Source organism: Astatotilapia calliptera, chromosome 9 (assembly GCF_964374335.1).
Source record: "Astatotilapia calliptera chromosome 9, fAstCal68.1, whole genome shotgun sequence".
Taxonomy (NCBI): domain Eukaryota; kingdom Metazoa; phylum Chordata; class Actinopteri; order Cichliformes; family Cichlidae; genus Astatotilapia; species Astatotilapia calliptera.
Window position 1 is genome coordinate 6,971,960 of NC_137430.1, and position 23,819 is coordinate 6,995,778.

The 23,819-nt window shown below is 44.0% G+C and overlaps 1 protein-coding gene across 6 annotated transcripts in view; it reads left to right on the forward strand.

The window, feature by feature from the left end:
- Positions 1-23,819, forward strand: part of arhgap12b (Rho GTPase activating protein 12b) — a 63,219-nt gene that overhangs the window by 3,364 nt on the left and 36,036 nt on the right. For all 6 annotated transcript variants that reach the window (XM_026179146.2, XM_026179148.2, XM_026179149.2 and 3 more), the window contains one exon: positions 843-1,584. In XM_026179146.2, the coding sequence (XP_026034931.1) occupies positions 910-1,584 (675 nt within the window). In that variant the 5' untranslated portion in view covers positions 843-909. The remainder of the gene's footprint in view (positions 1-842; positions 1,585-23,819) is intronic.

Below are 23,819 nucleotides of genomic sequence, written 5' to 3' on the forward strand. Positions count from 1 at the left end.
TGTTGTCTTTCTGGAGACTAATTGGGACCAAAATTTACACAGTAAACGTAACAATCTATTTCGTAATATTTCACATTATCGACTGAAACTATGAACTCGTGAGGAAAGGTTTTATTGAGGCCATAGATCAAGGAAGAAGGAAGTGGATTTTCCCATAGACTTCCTCCCAATTGGACTTCTCTTTACACCCTGAGAAACTGCATGTTAATGGCCATTAAAAACACTCCATGTTGAAGACACTTGCACTTGGGCTTTACTTTTTAGACGGGGGAGCTACATCCATGAAGCACATTTACTGAAGTGCGGCCTTGCTTGTGTGCCTGAGAGCTACACAAAGGCTACCACGGGCTGGTAGTGGTTTTATACAGTGCATGACAAGAAGCTAATAAAATGATGCCGACTTTATTTTTAAGTGCAGCCACTGAAAGAACGTGGCCTCCACAGTGTCGTTATAGTCATTAAGATTAGTGTGTGGGGTCATGTTGCCATCACCTTTAGCTCAGCAGAGGACGATCGGATTACCAGGCTGGATATCCTTAGTGGTCGTATCCGTTATCAGGGCCAGTCAGTGTTGACTGCCTGCTTGTGGTTGACTCACCATCCGAGCACGTCTGACTGGGGGAACATTGTGTCATAATGTGAGCGTGTTTCAGCAGTAGCGCTTTGTGGTTGTGGTTATAAGGTGAGTAATAAAGTGGGGTGTGGATACCCAGGCCATATAAATAGCAGAGGGTTTGTGTTGTTTACTGGATGTGTGTGTTCAACTTTGCTCAAAGTTTTGTAGTCTTTAAAAAAAATAAAAATTAACAACTTATGGTTCTCCTCTGTCTTGTCTTCCTCAGTGAGATATGAGGAACCCTGCAGGCCCAGATTGCTGATCAGCTGAGGCAAGCACTTGTTCCCACAGACATGGCTGACAGAGAGGGGCTGCCCATCGCTCCGGGACAGGTCTACATTGAGGTGGAATATGACTACGAGTACAAGGCCAAAGACAAGATGGTGGCTATCCGGCAGGGAGAGTGCTATATGCTGGTGAAGAAGACCAACGAGGACTGGTGGCAGGTGAGAAAGGACGAAGGCGCAAAGGCATTTTATGTGCCAGCACAGTACGTCAGGGAAGTGCGCAGGGCGCTCATGCCCCCCCAGAAACCCACCTTGAGGGCCAAGCCCGCCGTTTTGGACATCTGCCGGGCCTCCAATGAGAACCTCAACAGACCTCAGCCAGAAATGTCCAGCTTCGGACGCCCGTCGCCTTCTTCCACCCCCTCTCCATCTTCTGATCGCGTCACTCCGCCTGCACTGCCCAAGGATGCTAACCAGAACGTGGGGAGTCCCCACCACTGCAAGCTGGTGGCTGAGTTGGTACTTCTCCACAATAACAACAACCACCACCACCCCAACAATTCCACATTGCCACGGACGCGGGCTGATTCACCAACACCAAAATCGGGGAACAACCACAAAAGCCCGGATGGCAGCAAGACGTCCCCTCTGAGCGAGTTGCCTGGAGAGGAGCTAAACAAGCTCCGCAACGACTCGGAGTCTGGAGACGAGCTGAGCAGCAGCTCAACAGAACACATGCAGGTAAGCTGCTGCTTAATTTCTATTAGTAAGCCTTGCTTTGCGCATTTGTGCATTGCTTTGCAGGTGCACCAAATACCACACAGGGTGACACCTTTGGTTCTGTAACTGCTCCCCTCCCAGCAAAAGTGACTCACTCTTATGATCGCCATTCATTTTCTGTTTCTTTGTTCTCTCAGCTATGTTTTTTTTTTCCCTTTTCTGTTCACGTCTTCCTCTCTCCCTGGTTTATTTCACACTCTTTGCTCACATTTCCTCTGGGCCATCTGCAAATAGCTGCCCTCGTCCCAGTCACATTCTGTCATTGCGTAGAGAGAAGTTCCAGCTTCTTCATTCATCATCTTGCTTAGCTGCAATCGTTCATCAGCTGTGCATCATTTGCCAGTTCTGAGTAAACGCATCAACAGTTGCACGTGCTTATTAAAATCTGCTGTTGCCTTTGAAGCAGAATTTGTCTGGTTTGTACAGACGGAGTGGGGTGAGGGGGTTGCGTTGTAGTTGGGCCATTAATGACTAAATGGTTTTGCTTGTTAAATGCAGGCTTCTATAACTGAGTCTTCAGGTAGATTGAATATAAGGCTGTGCAGCTTTGTTGTCACTTTAGCTTTTCAAACACTTTTATGTTGCTGTACCACAGGAAGGTGTGTAAAGGTATCATTATAGCTAGGCTAATGCTTTGAGACAGATTATCTCTGCAAAGGTTTTGGTATCTGCAGAGATCTAGACTTCCTGACCTCCCCCCCAACACACACACACACTTTGAAATCATAAAATTTATTTCCTCCCTCTCCTTTCTTTCCCGTCCCACAGACTGATAACTCAGGCCACGAGATATGTCTCATCACTCTCAGACAGGGGGACTGTGGGAGACTGCAGGAACTGGGGCTTATCCTCCCTTGTCTGGAGCGCTGGTAGATCAAAGTAGGAAAAAGGAGGAGATTTGAAGACAGTGGGAGGCCATGTGGCTCTGCCTTCACGAGCCATTTTTGGGCCGGCCGTATCCAGGCAGGGTCAGCTGGTTCCAAGGTTCCAAGTGCTGCTTGTGTTCTTTGTTCCACGGGCTGCAGCAGCCTCCTCCACTGTTGAGTGAACAAAGAGACGGGCCTGAATAGAAACTAGGTCATATCTGCCGTGGATCAGTCTGTAGCCCCCGATCGCCCCGCTGCGGGGACCGTTGTGTGAGCGAGAACATGTGTGAGTGCGAATGCCATGTGTGATGCGCCATGTGAAGGAAAGTGAGAATGGCAGCACACCAACACAGTTTATGGCTTCAGAGCCACAGATGTACTGTTGGATGGCCAACGGGTTGGTGGGTCGCTATTGACATAACCCCCCCCCCCCCCCCCCCCCAAACAAAAAAAAGAAGAAAGAAAAGGGTTGCTTTCTGTGTTACTGCCTGTCTTCACTAAACTTTTGGAGTTAATTATATGCTTGGCCAAAATAAACACATTTCACTCTCAGGCATTTACATTTGCATGGGCAGCTCTTTGGGGTGGTTTTTGTCAGGCTGCAGTAGAGCTGGCGGGGCGCATAAGTAACAGACAGCAGACAGGATTTAGCCAGAGCTCCCCGTCAAGCTCTGCGGTGTCTGTAGTCGCCGGGGCAGGTGGAACCCACTCCCTCTCTCTTTGTACCTTGTTGTGTTAGCTTGTCCTGTTTGGCCTGTTGCCAGGCAAGTGAATGACCCTGCAGAAAGCCCAATTCTTTCAGCTCCTCTCCTTCCACTGCTTCCTGCCATTGCACGGGTACAAGCAAACTGCCCCCTGAAGAGAGAGAGGCAGAGGGAGGTTCCTGCTGAGGCAATATTGTATTTTAGAAGTTGGTTTTAGACACTTGTTAGTGCCAGAGTGGTAAAACTCACTTTTATGCGATTTGAAAAAAAATAGTTAATTGTATCCTTTGTGTTTACTTAATACAGTGAAACCCCGACTTACGAAATTAATTCGTTCCTGAGGGTCTTTCATTAGTCGAAAATTTTCGTAAGTCGAAGCACCCATTGCGCCTTTTGAGTGAACGATAGGCTATAGGCTAATTGCTAACTGCAACACTAATACGTCATTCAAGTGGAACAGCGAAGCGCAAGTACAAAAGCCAATTGTGGGCATTGTAGGCATTCTGGGCTCAGCCAATCAGAGCCAGCAGATTTTGTTAAGCGGGCATTTTGACGTAACACGGGCAGAAATATTGCCGTTAAGTGCCTTCGTAAGTTGAATTTTTTGTTAAATGGGGTATTCGTAAGTCGGGGTTCCACTGTATTGTGATTGAGACTTGCTAAAACATACATAAAATTATCTGATTGACCCAAGGTGGGCCACCATCGCACCACTATGACACCTCTGACCTTTGTGGCATAGATATGGCAGTGCTGTGGTGTGCAACATGGCATGTAGGCATTAGAGCTTTTGTGTCCACTGGGTTGCAGAGCGGAGCTGGTCCAGCATGAATCACGTGCTGGATCAGCCCCGCTCTGCATATTGCGATCTGGTGTGACTACCTTAAGTTTTTGTGGTGTGGCAGTGCATAGTATCCTGCTGGGAGGTGTCAGCTGCCAAGTGCCATGAAGAGTGTGCTTAATCTGGAACAGATTAGGTAGGTGGTGCATTTCAAATTAGCATCCACATAAATACTAGAATCCAAGCTTGTGAACACTCCATTTTAACAAGATGATAACTTTTATTTGCGTAACCTCGCAGCACTTTCAATGTTCCTCATCTCTCTCTTCCCCATAACATAACAAATTTTAGGGAAATCTGATTGTTTCATGTTCTGAAAGGGGAAAACAGTGGCCGATATATTAGCATATAGCCCATCAACAAATTTCCCACGTGTGGGACTAATAAAGGTTATCTTATCTTATCAACACTGAAGGCTGAGTAGCTCATTGACATACAGGAGCTTCTCTGTTAAGCTGCTGAAGCTGGTCTAAACGTGAGGTAGCAAACACTGTTGAAGCTGCAGTAAACGTCACAGTCATCTCAGATCCTCACTGAAGGTGCAAAACCATGATGTCATGATGTATCTCTATGGCAACGAGCATGTCCAGTGTCCCAGCATGCCAGTGCAGTGAAAATGCAGACTGCCAGGCACTAATACACTTGCTGTCAGGCTGTCTGGAGTGGCAGTATCATCTAATAAGACTAATTTTAACCCACTTACAACTTAAAGCCACCCAAGGAGGACAAACCTTGTCCACAAATCAGGTTATTAGAAGAGGCTAAAGCTGCAGTAACGGTACCCATCCACAAACACATTTCCTCTCCTGAGCACATCGACTCAGGAGCCTTTGAATGAATGGAGACTGGATGGGAGGATTCAAGTGCCAGCTGGCCCCCTCTTAATTGATTTGATTTGATGTGCGGGTGGCGATTAACGCCTCCGTGTCTCTTCATGCTTTCCTCGTGTAATTTGCTTATCTCGCCGGCTCTGGCAGAGACTGATGGTTCACTCCACGCCTCCTCTGCACCACTGGAGGTTGCTTGGGCCGGTGGTCACACAGCCCCATCCAAACCAACTCCCTTTTATTAACCAACCCTCCCCCTCCTCTCTCGTCTAGACAGCACAGCTACTACGTTCTTATTGGACGGGCAAAATAAGCCTCTTTTCCTCACTTCTCGGGGACCTCGCAGTAGGATCTGTTGTGTGTTTTCTTTTTTGAATTTAGCAAACATGTGATTTAAAGCCCTTTTTTCCACATAAACATCTTGGTTTTCTCTACGCTTACTCTGCTTTTATCTGTTGTTTTGTCTGTTTGTCTGACCACACAGTGTGTGTATCCCCACAAAGAAAGTTATTTTGAGTCAGGTTCCTCAGGAGTGCTTTTTACTCAGCTTCTCTTCTTTTTTGACTGGAAGCAGTTTTCTTTGTTCCAAAGCACTGTGACTTAATGAGCAGATGAATGCCACTCTGTGGGATTTTTGGAGAGGTCGGATGGTTGTTTTCTCTCTCAGTGGATGTGTCACACAGATGTGGTGGCCCTGGAAGTGTTTGGGTCTGTGTTTTTATGCCATGGAGTCGGCCAGCTGCCCTGCAGGCACTCACAGGTAGAAAGGCCTTAAAGCCCCCACCCTCACGCCAGGATTTATACCATTTGACACAATCAGTGTCTAAACACTGCTGGACCCTCCCTTTCTTTCATAATTCCAACACATTTGGCTGTTAAGTAAATCCTCACAGGCTGCACTCTCTGTGTCTGTGATGAAACTGGTAATTCCCTGAGATTACAAGATGGATCAGTCACTCCCATTAAATAAGCTGTCTTCTAGTATTGTGTTGTTGTTTTTATTTTTTTTCTCCTCTCAGAGAAATCTAATTGAAGGGCTGCTGTGTAGCCACAGTGACATAACAAGCTTGTATGCATCCAGATGGATTCTTAGAGGGGTTAAAAATGAAAGTATGCTGCTGTTTTGAGGCCAGCGTTTGCCTGCCTTCAGCCTGCTTTGTGGTCTTTTTGCTTGCTAGTCGTGCCTGGAGGAGGAGAGATAGACGGGGGGAAGGCTTGGAGGCCCTGGACCCTGACTTTGCTGCTCGTACCCGGTTATGGGATGGCAAAGGCATCCCAGACAGGTACATTGTCATATTTTTGGTTAATGAGGAGATTAGTTGTAGCACGTGAGCTGTGAACCTCTAAGCAGCTGCCACGGTGAGCTGAGTGATCCAGAATAGCGACACTACAAGGTCACCATTAAAGATGGAGGAGAGCATTAAAAGCGGGTGTTGTGAATGTGTGAGCATATGCTGGGATGTCGATGGCCTGCTCATTGCTGTTTCCTTCTTCCTGTGTATGAAACGCAGAGGGAAGCACGTGCACACGTTGGCCCCGTCCTCCTGCATTGTATGTTTGCTGACTTGCGCAACAGAGCAAAGTTTGGGAATGTGCATCAAGGGTTTAGCAGTGTAATGAAATATACCGCTACGTGCGGTTGCTTGAGACTCCTAAATGCACTTTGAAACTGCAGTCGCTCGCTGAAAGGTTTGATGAATTTACCGCTGTTATTTTGGTTGTGCTGAATCGGCTCATTAAAGTTCAGTGACGTGCGTTTTCTCCCACGTGAAGCAGAATGTGTGTATTGTTCTTAGAAAGGACAGTGAGGTGGATAGTGAGAAAGCCTTTCTGTCCCACTTGAGTGTCCTGGGAAGCTCTTGAGTTTACTGTACAGAAACAACCTGCTCTTAAACACACAGCACCACAATAACCTGCTAATTGCATGTTTTGCTAAATGGGCCCTTTGTGCGTGCAGCCTAAAATTATGTGCAGGGACTCTTTACAGCCAATTTCCAAATAAGCTGAAAGCTTTTGAAGAAAGCATACACTCTTATTACACAAAGACAGTAAATTCCACTAGATATGAGCGCAAGCAGTGCTGTAACCATCTCCTGTGCCGAGACTTGCTACCGGTCCGGCTGAAAAGGAGGCCCCTGCTTGTTTTCCAGCGCGTGCTTGACATTCCTGCATCAGTGCCTACAAACGCACACTCACTCACGGTGAGGCAACAAGCGAGTAAAATCAATGAAGGCTTGCTTTTCCCTCAGAAGTGCAGCACTAGACCTTTTGGTAATCTAATAATAAACTTGAGCAAACAGTGCATCTGCTGTGCTCATGTGAGCGTCTGTCTCTGCGAGTGCGTGCATCTGGCTGCATGCATTCTTCCTAGTTCTTCTTTTTCTCTCTTCTGTCTGGGCATTGAGGTTTCTCTTCTACTTTTCTGCCTCGCTCTGTCTCTCTGCTGCTCCCTCTGCTAAGTCAGTCTGCACACCTGTCTCTGGAGTTTAGTGAATGGCTCCTCTTGGTCCACTTTCCAACCTGTGACTAGGGCTGTTCGATATAACGATATATATCGGATGACGATGTGAAAACGTCTGTTTCATATTATGTTATCGTTTGTTTCGTGGTGTCGCAAAATCATCTGTTTACGGCAATATTTTTTTCATTGTTTTGATGGTCACTGTATAATTTCCTGAAGTTCTCTCTTTCTCTTATATTTAATATAGCCACACTACAGACGGACAAGTGATTGTTTTTATGCATTGTCGTTAGCAACAACGACGGTAAAACCACCGCGTGGCTCCGCCGTCCGCATGTTTATTTTCCACATAAACCTTTCACAATAAAGCTGAAGAGCCTGTTGAGATTTTTCAAAATAAACTGAATCAAGTGAAATAGAATGCAGAGTGTTTACGCATGAGAAGCTAAAAAGAGCTGTCAGGTGCTAAAAAAAAAAGAAAAAGCTTAGAACAGGCTTTCCCCCGCAGCACGCCGTGTAATAAATACGTAACACTCGACTCCAGGTACACAACGCCCAGCTGAAAACACTTCACGCAAGTCAAGTTGCCCGAGATTAACAGAATTTACAGAAAATGTAAAATTTTTGTTATTATATATCGTTGTCGGGACGATAAATGCCTTATATCGGGATATGAGATTTTTCTATTGATGTTTCTGATGTTTCTATTTATTTCTTCCTCCACATCCATCCCGATGCATGCCTCTGTGACGCATGCGCATGAGGATTATATCCACAAGCCCCAAGCAACAAGGCTTTAAGAAACCCACAATAGCTGATATTAAGGCTTGCTGTTATGGGGGATTGCTTGCTTTCCATTTTTCCTTTATTAATGTTTTGATATAAGAAGATTTCATATCAAGTCACAGTGTGCGTTCACATGAAAGGAGCCAGAGAGACCAATCTGTCATAAAGTGTCACACCAGTTTAATTCTTCTTCTTCCCCAATAAAGACGTCATTTGATGACCTCACCTGGTACCCTTAATGACGAGTTTTGACACCTCCATATATATCGATAAAGATGTGGTTTGTTGACCACAAGATAAGGTTCCCAGCTTTTTCAAGGTTAGCACATAGCTACATAGGCAGACATTATCCGTACTAACTTATGATGCACACCCAGTCATTTTGTTCAGAAAACAGGAAGGAATATGACGGAAACCGCTCACTTCAGAACAGAGGAACGATGGCATTGGAGGGCGTAAGCTGCTCGCACATGCACTCCTAAAAACAGGTTCAGACGTTAATCTTAAGAGCCTGAAAAAAGAAGGCAGCTGAACCTGTGAAGAGGTTCCTCCTCTCGTCTAAGAGGCCAAGAGACAACCCCCACTAGGGGTTAAATACCTGGCCCTCTCCACCTTTTCTTTCGAATGGAGGAAGCCGTTGGATTAGAGTTGAAATATCTCCACAAAAAGTCCAGATGCCTGTTTTTCCCCCAAGACCTGGATAACTGAGAACTGACACGGACATGTCAGGACATCAGGAGTTTTCAGCCCAAACAGTTCTGGGGATACCCTAAGGGTAACTACTCACTCGAGAAGTGCATACTCTTAGAGGCTTTTTTTCCCCGATGTTGAGCTCGTACTTCCAATAATCACTCCTATTAGCCAGCTAAAGATTGAGGGCACAATCAGACAACACACAGACCATGTACTAGGTTGGAGATCATTTGATATCTTCTTTGACTACATTGCATGTTTGCTCTCAGATGCCCATCTATCAGTTATGGCGTAGAGCAGGTGAAGGCTGCAGTGTATGCACAAATCCCTTTATATTAACCTGCAGAAGTTCTGTCAATGCTTGTTTCCTCATTTGCAGTTGGCATAAACAAAACCGGGCACAACCAGAAGTAACAACTTCTTTGTTACTGAAATGCATACATACTCCATGTGACCTTAGGCATTTCAGTAACAAAGAAGTGCTCTGCAAGAGAACATGTTATTGTGTCACAAGCTAATAGGGTTGCTGTCCTGTAGTGATTTCCTAGAAAACCATAATATTCTACATCTGCTCAGTTACTGCTCAGTTATTGGGAAAAAGCAGGTTATGTAGTTTATAATCATTTAACATTGGTTTTGCATTGGTTAGACGGCAACTTCTCCTTCAAGTGAGAGTGACAGGTTGGTTAGTGTTTAAAATCCATCGGTTGTTACTTGTCTTCATTACCTTGTGTTCTTCCAAGATGAGGTAATGAGTGTAAACTTGACATGTAAGTGAGCCGCATGTCACTGAAGAACAGAGCTGACACAGGAGAGACCGAAGCCTTGGCCTCTCTTCTGTCTCCCTTTTTAGTTGCAGTTCTTCGTATCCAGCATCCCTAAAGCTGCTCTGCCTGTCAGCCTGTGAGGCAGCGTGCTGCCTATTCATGTAGTGGATGACGGGGGTACATCACCTGTTTAATTTGCTCACTCCGGCTATCTCGCTCTGCTCGTCCTTGCTCCGCAGCTCTCTGTTGTTTAGCTAGTCCCTCGCCTGTCGCTCAACGTGTCTCTCTCTCTCTCTGAGCCTGGCTCACTGCTGTAGCTTGATGCACTGGGACAGTATGTACCCAGAAAAGGTAAGAAGAACACCTATCTGGGCTGCTTTTCATAACTCGGCTACATTATTTTTCTCAAGCTGCCTTCCTCTGGTCTTCTCTCCCCCTCTGGATCGTTCCCTGTCCATGCTTTCTCCTTCCCCTTCACTGTTGTTTGTAATCAATGTGGAAACCTCATTCCCTTCTGCCTGTGGCATTTCACCTGGAAACACTCAGACCGACAGCACCAACTGCTGTGTGTACGCTTATGTGTTTGATATGGTGCTGGGCACGTGTGGGTGTTCTAGTGTAGGATTTATTTAGAAAGTAACTTTGCCAGCTCCCCCTCTGCTGTGTTTTCCACAGAGGTCTGTTTGCACACAAGTGATGATGCTCGGGGCACTGGGCTCTCTCTGCGTAGTTACATAACTGATTCTCGCTGTGTCCAGAGCCTTTTGAACAGCTGCTAGTCCTTTACACCCTCCAGCCGCCTCTTGGTGTGGATGAGTGGTCAGGTCAAGCTATTCTTAAGAATCTCACAAATACTGCACTTTCTGTGTTGATGATAAAAACTGTATCTGGCAGCACACAGTTGCTTGTTGCAGAAAAGGAGGCTAAATTACCTAATTGGTTTTATTTTTGTTTTAAAGTGGACAAATCAACTAGGACCTAAATAAAACCATTGTTAAGTATACTGAATATTTCAGTCTCTAAATAAATAACATGTGCTGTTAAGTGACCAGCGTGCTCAAAACTGCTGCATCTGTTATCACCCAAGGTTAGCAGGCTAAATTAATAAACCGTGCCGGAGCAGTGCACAGGCACATTTATCTGCTAATTAGTGTTAAGTAACAGACTAATAGAGTGCTAGAATTTGCAGTGTTTTGCATCTGTGTTTGAGGTTTGTACTTGCACCTTGAGGGATCACAGTCAGCGCAGCGCTGAAGTGAAGCACCATCAGTATCCCACTGTTCTTGGCATTTTGTTTGTTTTTCTTCGCCCACGCTAGTTTCGCCTGCATAAAGACTGAATTTTGAAATCACGTCACCATGCTTCTAATGTTTACAATTCAAAAACTGTTTCTTTAACAGCTTTTCTATCCAAAATGCACAACTTGGCAGGTAATGGCGTTGCATGTAAAGTCAGAGTTTGGACTAATCAGTGTGTTATAAAACTCTTGCGGCCCTCTCGCCCTCTTCCCTGGGTTCTGGCTGCTCTTTGACTTGTTGCACTCTGTCTTTGAGTGTAACAGCTTGTATTTCTCAGCGATTTAGCGCAACACTGCAGCAATTTCCTGCAGATCAAAGACAATATTTGAGAGCCATCTGCTGTGTCTCTCTGCTCTCAGTGTTTTCCTCAGGAGACCTGCAGCTGGGAGCTGGTTGCCAGCGAGTGGGAGGACTGGTGAAAGCATCAGAGCGTAGGAGTCTCGAGGCATCGAGGGGCACGTATTGTCTTCGTCATATGCTGCTGCTATCATTAATTACTTAATGCAGCTGCCAAAGAGACAAAGTATGAGCAGTGAATCGATCAACGCCGAAATTGTTCTGCTGGCGGCTGTCTTGCCAGAGGTCATTTACTGTTAAAAGGAGAATGGAATTGGTCTGTCACATCATCTGGTGGAGTGTACAGGCGCATGGAAAGGTGTAGAGTTGTTGCTGTGGGCTGGTACAGTTGCTGTTTGACCTAACGCACTACAAAGTGCTGCAGGAGTACCTAAAAATACAAAGCAGAATCATTTTGTGGAGACAAAGTATGCAAGAAATAATCTAAATGTCTTTTATTGGTGTTTCATTGGGATGAAAACACCGTTTGTCACATTTAAAGAGATACATCAGAAGCTTACAAACTGATCAAAAATAATCTATTATATGTGTAATTATATTTTCTTTATGTTTCACATTCTGTCAGACTGCTAGAATATTATTAGTCAAATTATTGGGCATGAAGCCTAGCACTAGTTGACCTACTTAAAAAATAAATAAAACTCAGTAGCACAAAGAAGTGCTACAGTGTTGATTTTTTTTGGCACTGAGGTTATAGGCATTAGTTGAACCAGCTCTGCAGTGGGTGTGTAATCCTTTCTGTTCGTGTAGGTCATTTTTAGGCTCGCGGTCGAGCATGCGTGGCCCAGATAGTCGTTTACCCCTGAACCAACTTTCCAGAAACTGTGTTTTTGTCCCCAGAACTTTCCACGAGCAGCTGTCACCGAACAGAGATGCTACAGAGGGAAAAACAAAGGGGATACACAGGGAGTGGACACACTATACCGCTGTGGATCAGTCCGGATCCTTCTGCCAGCTTTACAGCTCTGTAACCAAACAGCAAATCCAATTTTAACACAGCCTCAGCACAAGTCCTATAATTGCTCTCAGATGGGCTTTCAGCTCAGTGGGGAATCCTCCAACCAAACCCTGCCTTAAGGGGATACAGTATGTGTGTCTGTACGTTCCCTCAAAGCTGACCAGAAATAGCTTACTGATAAAATATAGGCGTTAGGATGGTGATCAGAGTTCTCTTTAACACATGGAAGAACCTTCCAAGGCCAGGAGCCTTTCAGTGCCCTTGCATTTGATTGGCAGAGAGGCACTCCCGGTGTCCATTAATGAAATGGATATGTCTGCAGTAACGGATGTCTCAGTGCTCCCTCTATGCTCTGCTGGCTCTGCAGTGCTGTTGGCTGGGCTGATCAGCTCTTTTTATAAACAGGGGTGCACATAAGTGGTCCAGTGCGCATTCACTGTCAAAATAAAAAGACGCGCACCAGATAAGAAGTTGCAACGCGCGTTTGCGTACACAAGATTTTCTGGAGGAGGACAGACATTTGTTTAGAACTCTTAAAGATGTCAAGAAGCAATCTCCTTTAATCAGGTGTTCCTCCACCTCCAAAGAAATGTCAGAAGGAGTCCAAACCGCAAAAGAAGCGCGTATTCTTGGAAAAGTGGTTGCAGAAGGTGAGCTGGCTTCAAACAAATGATGAACGCACAGAGATGTGGTGCAGAATATGCCATGAAAATCCCAAAAACAGTGCCTTTATATGTACGCAAATGCACGTTGCAACTTCTTATCTGGTGCGCATGTTTTATTTTGACAGCGAATGCGCACCGGACCACTTATGTGCACCCCTGTTTATAACTGATTGACAGCTCGTTGGTTATTCTGTCAGGGAGAGATTAGAGTTTCCGTCATAAACGTATAGACTGGCTCGTGTTTAAAGTGTAGGAGTGGAGACAAAATCCTGTTCATAGTTCATCTGAGAAGCTTTGCAACATTAAAGAAAAGGGTCTGTGGAACCTTTAGAATGATGAGCACCTTCTTTCCCTTATTTTCTGCTCCCCTCCTTTGCTGTTTGAAGCATGACCTTGGTGATGGACCTTGGTCAGGTAAGCATTAGCTGAATGGGAGCAAAACAGCCAAGTGTTGGGGATTGTTGGAACCAGTGACATAGTGCATTACCCCTGCCTTGCACACCCCTTTTAAAACTTTTTTAAAAACTTCTTTAAATTAATTCAGATTAACTCTACACGATGCAAAACAGCTTGTGGCAAATACTTTTATGAAGGAGCATTAAAGGCAAAGTCTTTCTCACTGGGCTCAGAGCTAGTGTTGTGAAAAACTATAAACATACACAGCATCAGAAAATAGTATTAGTCTAAGATTAGTTTGTATTTACTCGAGATTTGACTAATCTTTCAAAGTGGTGATTTTAATTGTTAAAGGAAAAGACACACACCTTGTTAAATCATAAATTATCTGTGATTAACCACACCTTTTCGAAAGCTCAGTTTGTTTTGTTAGCTACGATCAGACCTGCTGAATCAAGAAATCACTAAAACAGGAACTGTCTGACAAAGTAGCAAGCTAAAAGGACGTGAAACGCTGCACATCATGCCACCAACTAAAGAAACAGCTGAGAAACAAAGTCATGCCATCTGTCAGTCTGGAAAAGGTTACAGTGCCATTTCTAAGGGTTTGACAGCCATTATCCCCAAATGGAGAAAAACTTGCAACAGTGCTGAACCTTCCCGGGGTCGGCCAAATCAAAGTCTGGGCTTAAATCTGATTGAGATGCTTTGACATGACTTTATACTGGACGCTCGAAAAGCCTCTGGTGTGGCTCAGTTAAAGCAATACAGCAAAGAAGGGTAGACTAAAGCAGAGTGATGTGAAGCACTCATTGCTCAAATGCTTGATTGCAGTTTTTGGTGCCAAGGGTGATACAACCAGTTATTAGATTTAGAGGGCGATTACTTTTTCACACAGGGCCTTGCTTTTTTTCCCCTACCCCCTTAAAAAAAACAAATTTTAAAAACTGCATTTTGTATTAAGTTGGTTTATCTTTGTCTAGCATTAAAATTAGTTTGATGACCGGAAACGTTTAAGTGTGAGAAATATACAAAAACAGAACAAAGAAATCAGGAATACTTTTCTGCACCTCTTTATGTCAGTTTCTCCGTAACAACACATTTAGTTATCTGATCAAACATCTCTTCTTTCCCTTCTCCTGCTGTTTTTCTTTAATGTTGTTTCTCACACTGGCTGTGGTTATGGCCGGTCGATAAAATGGGGGAAAAATAAAATAAAATAAACTTTTCATCGATGCATACATGAGACACGGTCAATATACAGTCGATAGAACTCATCCTAACGGCCAGTGACGATGAGAATAGTTGAGAATTAGGTTGACACAGGGAAAGGAAACAACCCAAGCCTCAAAAGAGAAGGACAGACAGAGAAGTAGACACTGCTTTGGGTGGCCTGCACAACCCAATGCACACACAACGTAACGACTGTTCTTGCAGCATACCATACAACAGAAAATGAAGAGACACAGTAATATCACAAATGCAACAGGTAACTTTACTGTAAAAGACATGGTGCCAGTTAGCATAGTTGAATATATTGGATTTAAGCATCTGTTTAAAGTACTTGGCCCTATATGTGTCATATATATCAGGTTTGTGGTTGTACATCCATAGATGAGATTCACTCAGAGACAGTATTGCACTTCATGTGCTTTCTAAAAAAAAATGTATTTGATTTACCTTTTTTGGAGCATAAGGGTACCACAACTGAGTTAATATGTCAGTTAATGTTCTTCTTTGTGTACAAAACTTCTCGAACTTGTTTGATGTATAGAGAAGGTTTTTTGTTTGTTTTTGTGGGATTCTTTCCCAATACTTTCAAACTTTTAAGCTTGATAGAAAGATGATTTGATCTAATTTTTGATCTGAAATTTTGGCATGATATGATTTATTTTTCTCTTTCTGTATTGCTGATCCCTGGCTGTGGGATGTGACCGAAACCACTAATAGAGGTTAAATTCTTCTTGTTTCCACAGTGAAAGGCCGTCAGCCAGCAGTTCCTTTTGGCATATGCTGATCATAAGATATAAACATTAGCCACAGGGTGTCACCCATTAACCTCAGCATAAGCATTTATGGAGCTAGTAATGCCCAGAGACGCATACCTGCTGATCAGTACAGAACAACAGGCTCTTAAACACTAGAATTCCACTCACCAAACCTGAATCACAAACTTCTTGGATGCTCTGTACCATACAGGAGGCCATATTATTTGCTAAATGATCTCATTAAACACAGTTTTCCAGTTCAGCGCTTCAAATGAACCAAATCAGCAGCTGCCTGCTACAACACACGGTTAATCGAAGCAGCCCCTAAACTGCAATATTCTCATAGTTCAAGCAGATGCGTTAAAATCAATTACCTGAGGTGCAATCATTTTATTGTAAGAAATTATCCATACTGGCCAGGACCACTTTTGTGTTTTGGCTGTAATTAAGTTGTTTAATGCTGGCATTTAGAGGAGCGGCAGTTCTTGGCACTTTAGCACAGGGTGGTGGTTAGATATATTTGCTGTATTTATCTTCTTTGCTTCTTTTTTTTATGTCTATCTCTGATAGCTTTTTAGGTGTTGTGAAGGTCTGGAAGTGTCTAGACAGATCAGGACTAATATTTTATTTTTGAATTTGTTTCATCTTTCATTTTCTAGATTAAATTGGAAAAACTAAGTCTTGACTAAGTAAACAAATAAAATCCTGAAAGCAGCCCCATGACAAAGGTCAGTTGTCTGAGTCCAGTGATTCACTTCCCTCTGGTGTACTTTCTGTATTACAGTCTCATGTTTGTGTGCATCAGGGAATCAGCTTGTGTATAATTCAACATATATGGCACACTAAAGCCTGAGTGTAGTTTTTGTTTTCTCTGAAAAGTGCTACTACTGGAACATTGTTTTGAGTGGATTAACCTAGAGATGGACCGTGCTGGAGTGCCATAATCGTCTGAAAAGTGTTATAGGCTTCAATGGCTAAGCTTCCTGCACTGGCAACTGTGAGACAGAGGGGCTTTACTGGTCAGCCTAGGCACACTGCTCTACACACATACACATACTAGAATGCAATCTTCTTACATATCTGGATTAAGGGGGTTGTGCACGGTACATTCCTGGGTTAAACCCCTCCCTCCAAACTCCTGTTCATCCCACACCAACATGTTGTTGAACAATGTGCTTATCTTGACCCTCACTGTGGCGTGGCAAATCACAAAACCCCACCTTATCCAAATGCCAAGTGTGCCATACTGATGGCCTAGGTAGATGCGAGAGTGCTTGCTGTTTGCTTCCATGTCTTTTTTTGTCGCTTAATTTACAAATTCACTCTCCTTATTTTTGGGGTGTCACTAAAAAACCCTCAGTGGTAACTGACAGGCAAGTAATCTGCCTTTCTTAGAGTCGGGGTTTATGTGAGTGCTCGGTGGCCCGGGCCAGGACCCCCTCCTGGTGGTCAGTAAAAATGTTTGTTGTTGATCTGCCAGCCAGTCCCCAGGCTCTTGAGCATCTATTGATCTAAAATGAGTGGGCGTTTGCAACCATGGTGACATATTCTGGGCAGATAGCACCCACTCCACTGGTTACTAGGTTGCAGCGCTTTAGATATGTTAAGCATGCTGTGTATGAGACACTGTTTAAGGATGAGGGTGTTGGAAAGCCAATCACAGAAACACCAGTTTGCTTTAAATATGTTAGTTTAATTACATGTTCAGTTCACCTTTTAGAATTGTGAGAATCCTGATGCATCCCATAGTTTGGATGGAGGACAACAAAAAGGAACCAAGGCTACAGCATTTGTTGCAGATTGTTGGTATTTTTTATTCAGCTAAAACTGATCCAAACCATCATGCTGAGCAAACAACCTTTACTGTCAGGACTCCTTAATACATTTATTTTTGATTAAAAGGTCTACAAAGGTATCAGATGATACCGTTATGGGGGCAAAGACCAATGTTCTGGGGCTTCCAATGTAACCAGCAGATGTCTGGATAATGACCAATGCATATACAGGTTAATATTTTCAGTTCTACGCACCAGTCATAGTTTACAGTCCAAGTGTGACTATAAATACATGTAAAAACCCCAATAAATAGCTGACGGATCAAGATTACATTTTGGGCAACTGATCCATTCTTGTTCTTAACAGGCAGTGTTAATGCCTCTCCGTTCTGAACCATCCCATTGGTTCATCTGGTCCCATTTCCAATGCCCCTTTGTTCCTTTGAAGCAAACCCACTGACCCTGATCGTAAATGCCATCCAACCTAGTGACAGCCACGTTCCAGATTGCTGTCAGCACCACTCAGCAGGAGGGGACCACCTCATGGCTCAGGGTTACCGACTGCCCCAGTTTCTGCGCTGCCCGGTACACGTTCTGTTCAAGGCCCACTGGTCTGAGCTGCCTTTACGTGCCATTGCTGGCTTGACAAAAACAATGGCGGCATTCTCGATAATGTGGTCAAACTCGCCCAGTGGAAATTGAATTGCTTTCTACAGAAGCAGCTCTGTGACAGTCAATTACCCAACCAAGACCTTTATGTGGGTCAACCAGAGGACAAAGGAGAACAAGCTTATCTGTTAAAAGATATTGGAGCCCATGAATGCGTGTACATGTGATAGTTGGTTTTTCCCTTGTGCTTTAGTGTAGCATGATTATATTCTGTATTTTATATCATTTTTTCCTACCTAGAATAATGAAAATCCACCACTTTAAACCAGATTTCTTTGTTTATTTAATACATTCTTATTTTCTAACCTAAATATGGGTAGTGGGATTCTGTCAAATATGAGAGGAATACAAGTCTAACAGCATGTGAGCACCACACTGCCAAGAATATGTTGACGTGTAACTCAGGAGGTGGCAAGCAGTGCACAGTTCAGTGTGTAGTCATGTTTTCTGTGTCACATGCAGACCAGTGGCTAGCTGATGATGCAAGTCACTTTTCTAAAGACCCCAAACATGTGACCAGGCAGTATAGATGACAAGGCAGCCCTCTCTCTGGCAGAGACTGTACGCAACAATGGCTTTTACAGTGGCTGCTCCCGTGCTGGAACTTTTCTCTGGCTGGATATACCCCGGGACGGGGGCACAAAGAGGGGAGGGCCGGCTGCTTGGCAGAGTCCAGATTGTGGGCTGCCTGACCCATAACCTGTGACACAATGCATCTTTCTGTCACACACACACACACACACACACACACACACACACACACACACACACACACACACACACACACACACACACACACACACACACACACACACACAGCCAGCTGAACACCCTGAGTCATTTTATGTAGGCCAGTGGGTAGAGTGGGGTGAAGAGGCTGGAGATTTAAATGTGCCCTTTTAATTGTATGTATAGCCTAGTAGCCCACTTTCCTTGGCCCTGTCACTAAAGGCTGTGGTAAATCATTATTAACTAATCTACAGTGACGCTGCCCTTTCACCAGAGCCCAAAGCAAAGTCTTCTACGTATGTCAAGAAACCAGTGGGATTCAGTTGAGGTTGGTGGAAGAGCAAAAACAACCCTGTCCTCACTTTCGAGTAGCTGTAATCAAATGTGTGACATTCTTGTGTGATAAAACATCATCAGCTCAGCTTCTTCCAAATGACCAATCAATACATCGAACCACTGTTTCACTGCTACTAAGGTCACAGATTGAACAATTAATCTCTGGTGACGCTGATAGCTTGACAAGAACAATGTGGCTTTGAAAATGAACATTTTGAAGAATTTATTTACACAGCAAATCTGTAGATAACGTCTATACAGCGGAAATGATTAGTTATCAATGGGTTTTCTGTCCAGTGGAAAGCCATCAGTGGGGTTTTTTTTATGTGAATTTCCACATGACTCAAGGTAAATATTAGAAATATATTTGTAAATAAATAAAGTAATTGTCTCTTTTCTCCCCAAATTTGTTCGAACTGTCGTTTGTACAGCATGAACTGGTTCATAAGCTCATAAATTAGAAGATCTATCTGGAAATTAAGTCATATAAGGCCCCCCACAGGTCAAACTATAGAAGGCTCATCAAATGTTGCCTGTAGCTGTCTTAGTCTGTGGCTCTCCAAGGATCAGTAAAGCTGGACTGCTTTCGTATTGGATGGCTCTTTTTCTCGCTCTGCTAAGGTAATTCCATTTCCTTATTGTAGACGAGCTGCGAGTGCAGCACTCAGCTCTGTGGGGGGTCCCTGCCGTCAGCCTCTCCCAGCCCAGATGTGCCATTACTGTCTGCCGGTCCCAAACCACCTCATCCCTCCGTCCTAGCTCTTTTTTTCACCTTTTGTCCCTCCTCTTTTAGCGCTCGCCCTCACTGCTCTATAGATGTTGCTGCTGCTGTATCTGTCATGCCATGATAATTTGCATTGCTTGTCCTATGAGAGTATCAGGTACACCTGAATATCCTGCACATCCTGGGTTGCCTTTCAGGTTTTTTTTTACTCAGCAGCTACAACAAAACCCAACATGGCAACAAGACATTTTCATTATGTTGATATATATCAGAGCCTGTGTGGTGTAGCTTGTTCAAACTCTCATTAAATATTCAGAACCTTCAGCCTAAATTTAAGGAAAGCTGTCGAAGCACAACCTGCACTTCCTGTTTGCCTGCCTGTGTTTGTGCGTGAGTTGGATTTACTACAGATTGCTGGTTTGAGGTTGTTTTCTTGGAGGAAGTTTCCATTTCCCTTGCGGTTGGCTGTTGTCTGGTGAAGTGGTACCACTTGGCACTCAGCTTCACCATGGTTTGTGTCAGCTTTCTGCAGAGTGTGATCGCAACCAGGGGCCTTAATAATTCAGTTCACATGATGAAATGCACGCACGCACATTCTCGCACCCCTCACACCCTATAGCACTCCAAAGACGGCTACAGGGTGATACACAGAAGGAGAGAGAGAGGGAGATGTGTGGAATTATTCTATTTGAACCTCGAGGGCGGCAGGGTGGCGTTTATCTGGGTCACATTCTGGAGAGGAGGATCATTAAATCTGGAGCATTAGAAATCAGCTACATGAAAACACTAATGCATATGCATGGTGCAAACACAATCCCCCACACTGAGATGGAGATACACACTGACTCACAACTCACGCAGCTTGCCATCCCATTTCATATTTTGCCTGTAATGCTGTTGTGAGATAAAAGCACTCCTCGCTGTACGTTTGATTTTCAATTAACCTGATTCACTGGGGTTAGTACCCTGATGCACCGCAACCTGCGTGCTCGGCGGCTCCAAGGCGCTCCCACTCTGTTCTTTCCACTAATGAGTCATCTTGTGTCTGAGCACAGATAGACAAGCTTCCCTTTGTCTCTGCCACGAGCCTTCTCTAAAAGAGAAATAAAGCAACTAACATAGAAACATAAAAATAACATCTCAAGTTGAACTCTGTATTTGGTAAGCTGTGCTTCCAGGTTAATCTTTGGTCAGAATAAAAACTCAAGTATGATATATCAGGCTAGCGAAGAAATACAAACAACATGATGAAAAGTTTAATCAGAGCAGTCTCGATTGGAAGTAAAGCAACGTGTGAAAGGACAGGAATAAGTTTTCCTGTACAGCTGCAGGTAATGAGTTCATGAGCAGGCCCACACATGCAAAAAGAGCGGCACATGCACTTTACTGAATCCCAAAAAATGACAAAACAATTACTTTTGAACAATAAATACCACATCTGTAACAGACTACCTTTCCTGTCATTTCCACCTGAACTGCAGGATCAAATAAGGCAGAGCAGTGCTCTGGGTAATAAGTACTGTTGTTAGCCGCGATCCACGGCTTTGGAGCTGGAGTCCACGAGAGACTGTGTGGAGAAGCAGCTGTGTGACATGAAGGGTCAGCACAGAATCAAACTCCCGTGTAGAGAATGTGACATGTAAAGTCAAAAGCTTGGCTGGTAAGAAGCAGCTGAAGTTTCAAAATAAGAGCGTGGAGATAATCTGAGGATGGAAAATATTAAATGGTAAAATGAGTTACAAAATGCACTTGGGTGACCATTAATATAGCGGGAGTCAAGTTGAGAAACAATGCTGTTCAAGTATTAAGTAGTATATGTATTCAAGTAAACCTGGCTTTGCTATAAAGACAGAGAGATCCTACCCCTAACGCACGCACGCACACACTCGTATTTCTTGTATCCACATTAAGGCTTTAACATTGCTTTCTCCAAGTGCCCCTCTACTTTGTTTGTTTTTAACTTGTTCATTGCACTCTGCTACAAGCAGAACTCTTCACATGGGTGTGTGAAGCGGAAAAGATGTCACTGAGAAGGAGCTGGTTGGGAAACCTTGGATGTTTTGATGTACTGCTTGTTTATGCTGACTGTATTACTGTTTAATGAGCATTAATGCTGTCAGCCAAAGTAAGCTGGGACCCAAACGTCGCCTGTGGCCTATGAAGTTCCTCTGCTACATGCTCTGTAATGGACGGGCTTAGTGCTACAGAAGCAGAGGAAAAAAGCCATTTAACTGCATCAGTACTTGATGTTTACTTCACATAAATAGGTGACATCAAATAAGGAAGAAAGTATTATCATGTTGTATTTCAGGTACATTTCAGGCCAGTTTGTAAACGCCATCTTCTCCTTTATAGTACAAAGATTTGTGTGTTTGGTGAGTCTATGAATGTGTGTGTGCACACCTGTGCACTGCAGCAGAGGCAGGGTATGAGTTTGACACCTTTCTCGGATTTCCACCCACACCAAACACTTGCACTGATGCCTTCTGTCACCTGGCTCGTCAAAACAAAACCGTGATGTGCGCTCGACGTACTCCTCCCACCGATCTGCTGCCCGGCTAACGAGGTAGTGACTCTAATCTGTCATCATCCTCGTCTGTTTTGGCTGACCTTTCCATTCACAGACTGAAACCACACACAAAAAGGGGGGCACTGGGATCAGCTGTGATCACTTTGTTTTGTTTTCACACACAGCTGGTGGCAGACTTACAACAATGCCAAAAATCTAATCTCGATGGCGGTGGGTTTTGGCAATTTGATCATTGCGGCTTGTTGGATGTTATTTCCTGTTTGCGATTGGCTTTCCGATGGCTTTTGTTGAGCTCTTGTTGTGTCTCGGAAAGTGCTGAGATTAGTTTTTGGCTTTTGTCGTGAGTAGATTCACAACAGTTTTCAGTGCAGAATTCACTGGAGCGTCTGTCACTCTAAATGGAGCGTGTGAACCAGATTTTATGACCCCAAGGTTGTGAACTCTGACCTTTTTATAGCCTTTGTCCATGGTACGGCCACTTCTCAAGCAGTCCCTTCTGATTCTTTCTGCCATTGCCTTCATCTTGCTCTGTATTTTCTTTCTCTCTCCCTCCTTACATCCATCTCCCCTCTCTCCCTCCCTGTGTCTCTGAGAGGATCAGGTCATTCAGCTAATGAGTCCTCCTATTTAAGGCTAGCACCAGAGCCCTAAATAGATCTCTTAAGATCCTTTAATCGGCCGCTGAGGCCTCTTCTGTTCTCCGTGACGACTGTGTGGATGTAGTCAGGTTGTTACTGTAGCTACTACTTGCCACATCGACATACCTGCTCAGGACCACCCCAGCCCTGACCGGACTCGTCTCTCTTCTTTCGGACCATGTTTTCATACCTGAGGACCCCTCATTACATTGTGAGTAACTGCCATTGTGCACTGTGTAAGAGAAGGCTTAGTGAATGGGACTGGATGTGTCAAGGCTTAGGCTACTTGGCTGAGGGGAAAAGTGGAGCAGGTGTTGGTGAGTCTGGGATCTTGTCATGGTCTCTGATAATCACTACCATGCTGTACCAGCAGACTGCTCAGGGCTCGTATAATTTCAAAATCTCTGGTAGCCCTTCGGGCAGACACTCTTCAGTTTATGGTAGCCCAAAATAAATTTAAGTAGCCTGAAAAAAAAAAAAGAGGACAATTTTTCTTTGATTGACTTAAAAAATTGTTAAAACACAAATTACAACAACTGTAAAAAAAAAAAAAAATACAATCATCAACTCAAATATTTGGTTCTAATTGAACAGAAACTTCTATGAACTTGTAAGAACTGTGTAGGACATGAATCAGTCTGTGTCAGATTCTGAATCTGACATTTCCACTGAAGTCACGGGTAAGAGGTAAGTGGAACCAAGATCTAGGCCATTTGCTTTGTTTGCAAAGACTGCAAAATTTTGCCAAAGGTAGTTCACTCTTTGCAACATCACGCTGTTCTAAACAGCTTTTTCTTCTGCGTTTCTTCTGGACTTCTTGTTGTGCTGGGTTTATTTTTAGTAGTTTTTTTGCAATTGGCATTTGTTCTGGGAAAGATACTGCAGACTGAGCAATAATGCATTTCTTGGATTTCTCATGGGTTCTAATGGGGTCTTTCTTAAAATTACTGGTCCCAGTAACAAAGGTGCTTGTTGACTCAGAAATCGAGGGAAACTCAAGACACACCTCGCAGAACATTATGTTATTTAGCTCGTCATATTCCAGCCACAGAAATTCTTTTGTCCATGAAACCAAAAAAAGCTGCGCTTTCCTTTTGCCTCATAGCCTGATTTGTCATATCTTTTCCGTTTTGTGATCGGCTTTTCTTTGGCTGTCCCTTCTTCACCCTGACCTGTCTTATTTGGCTC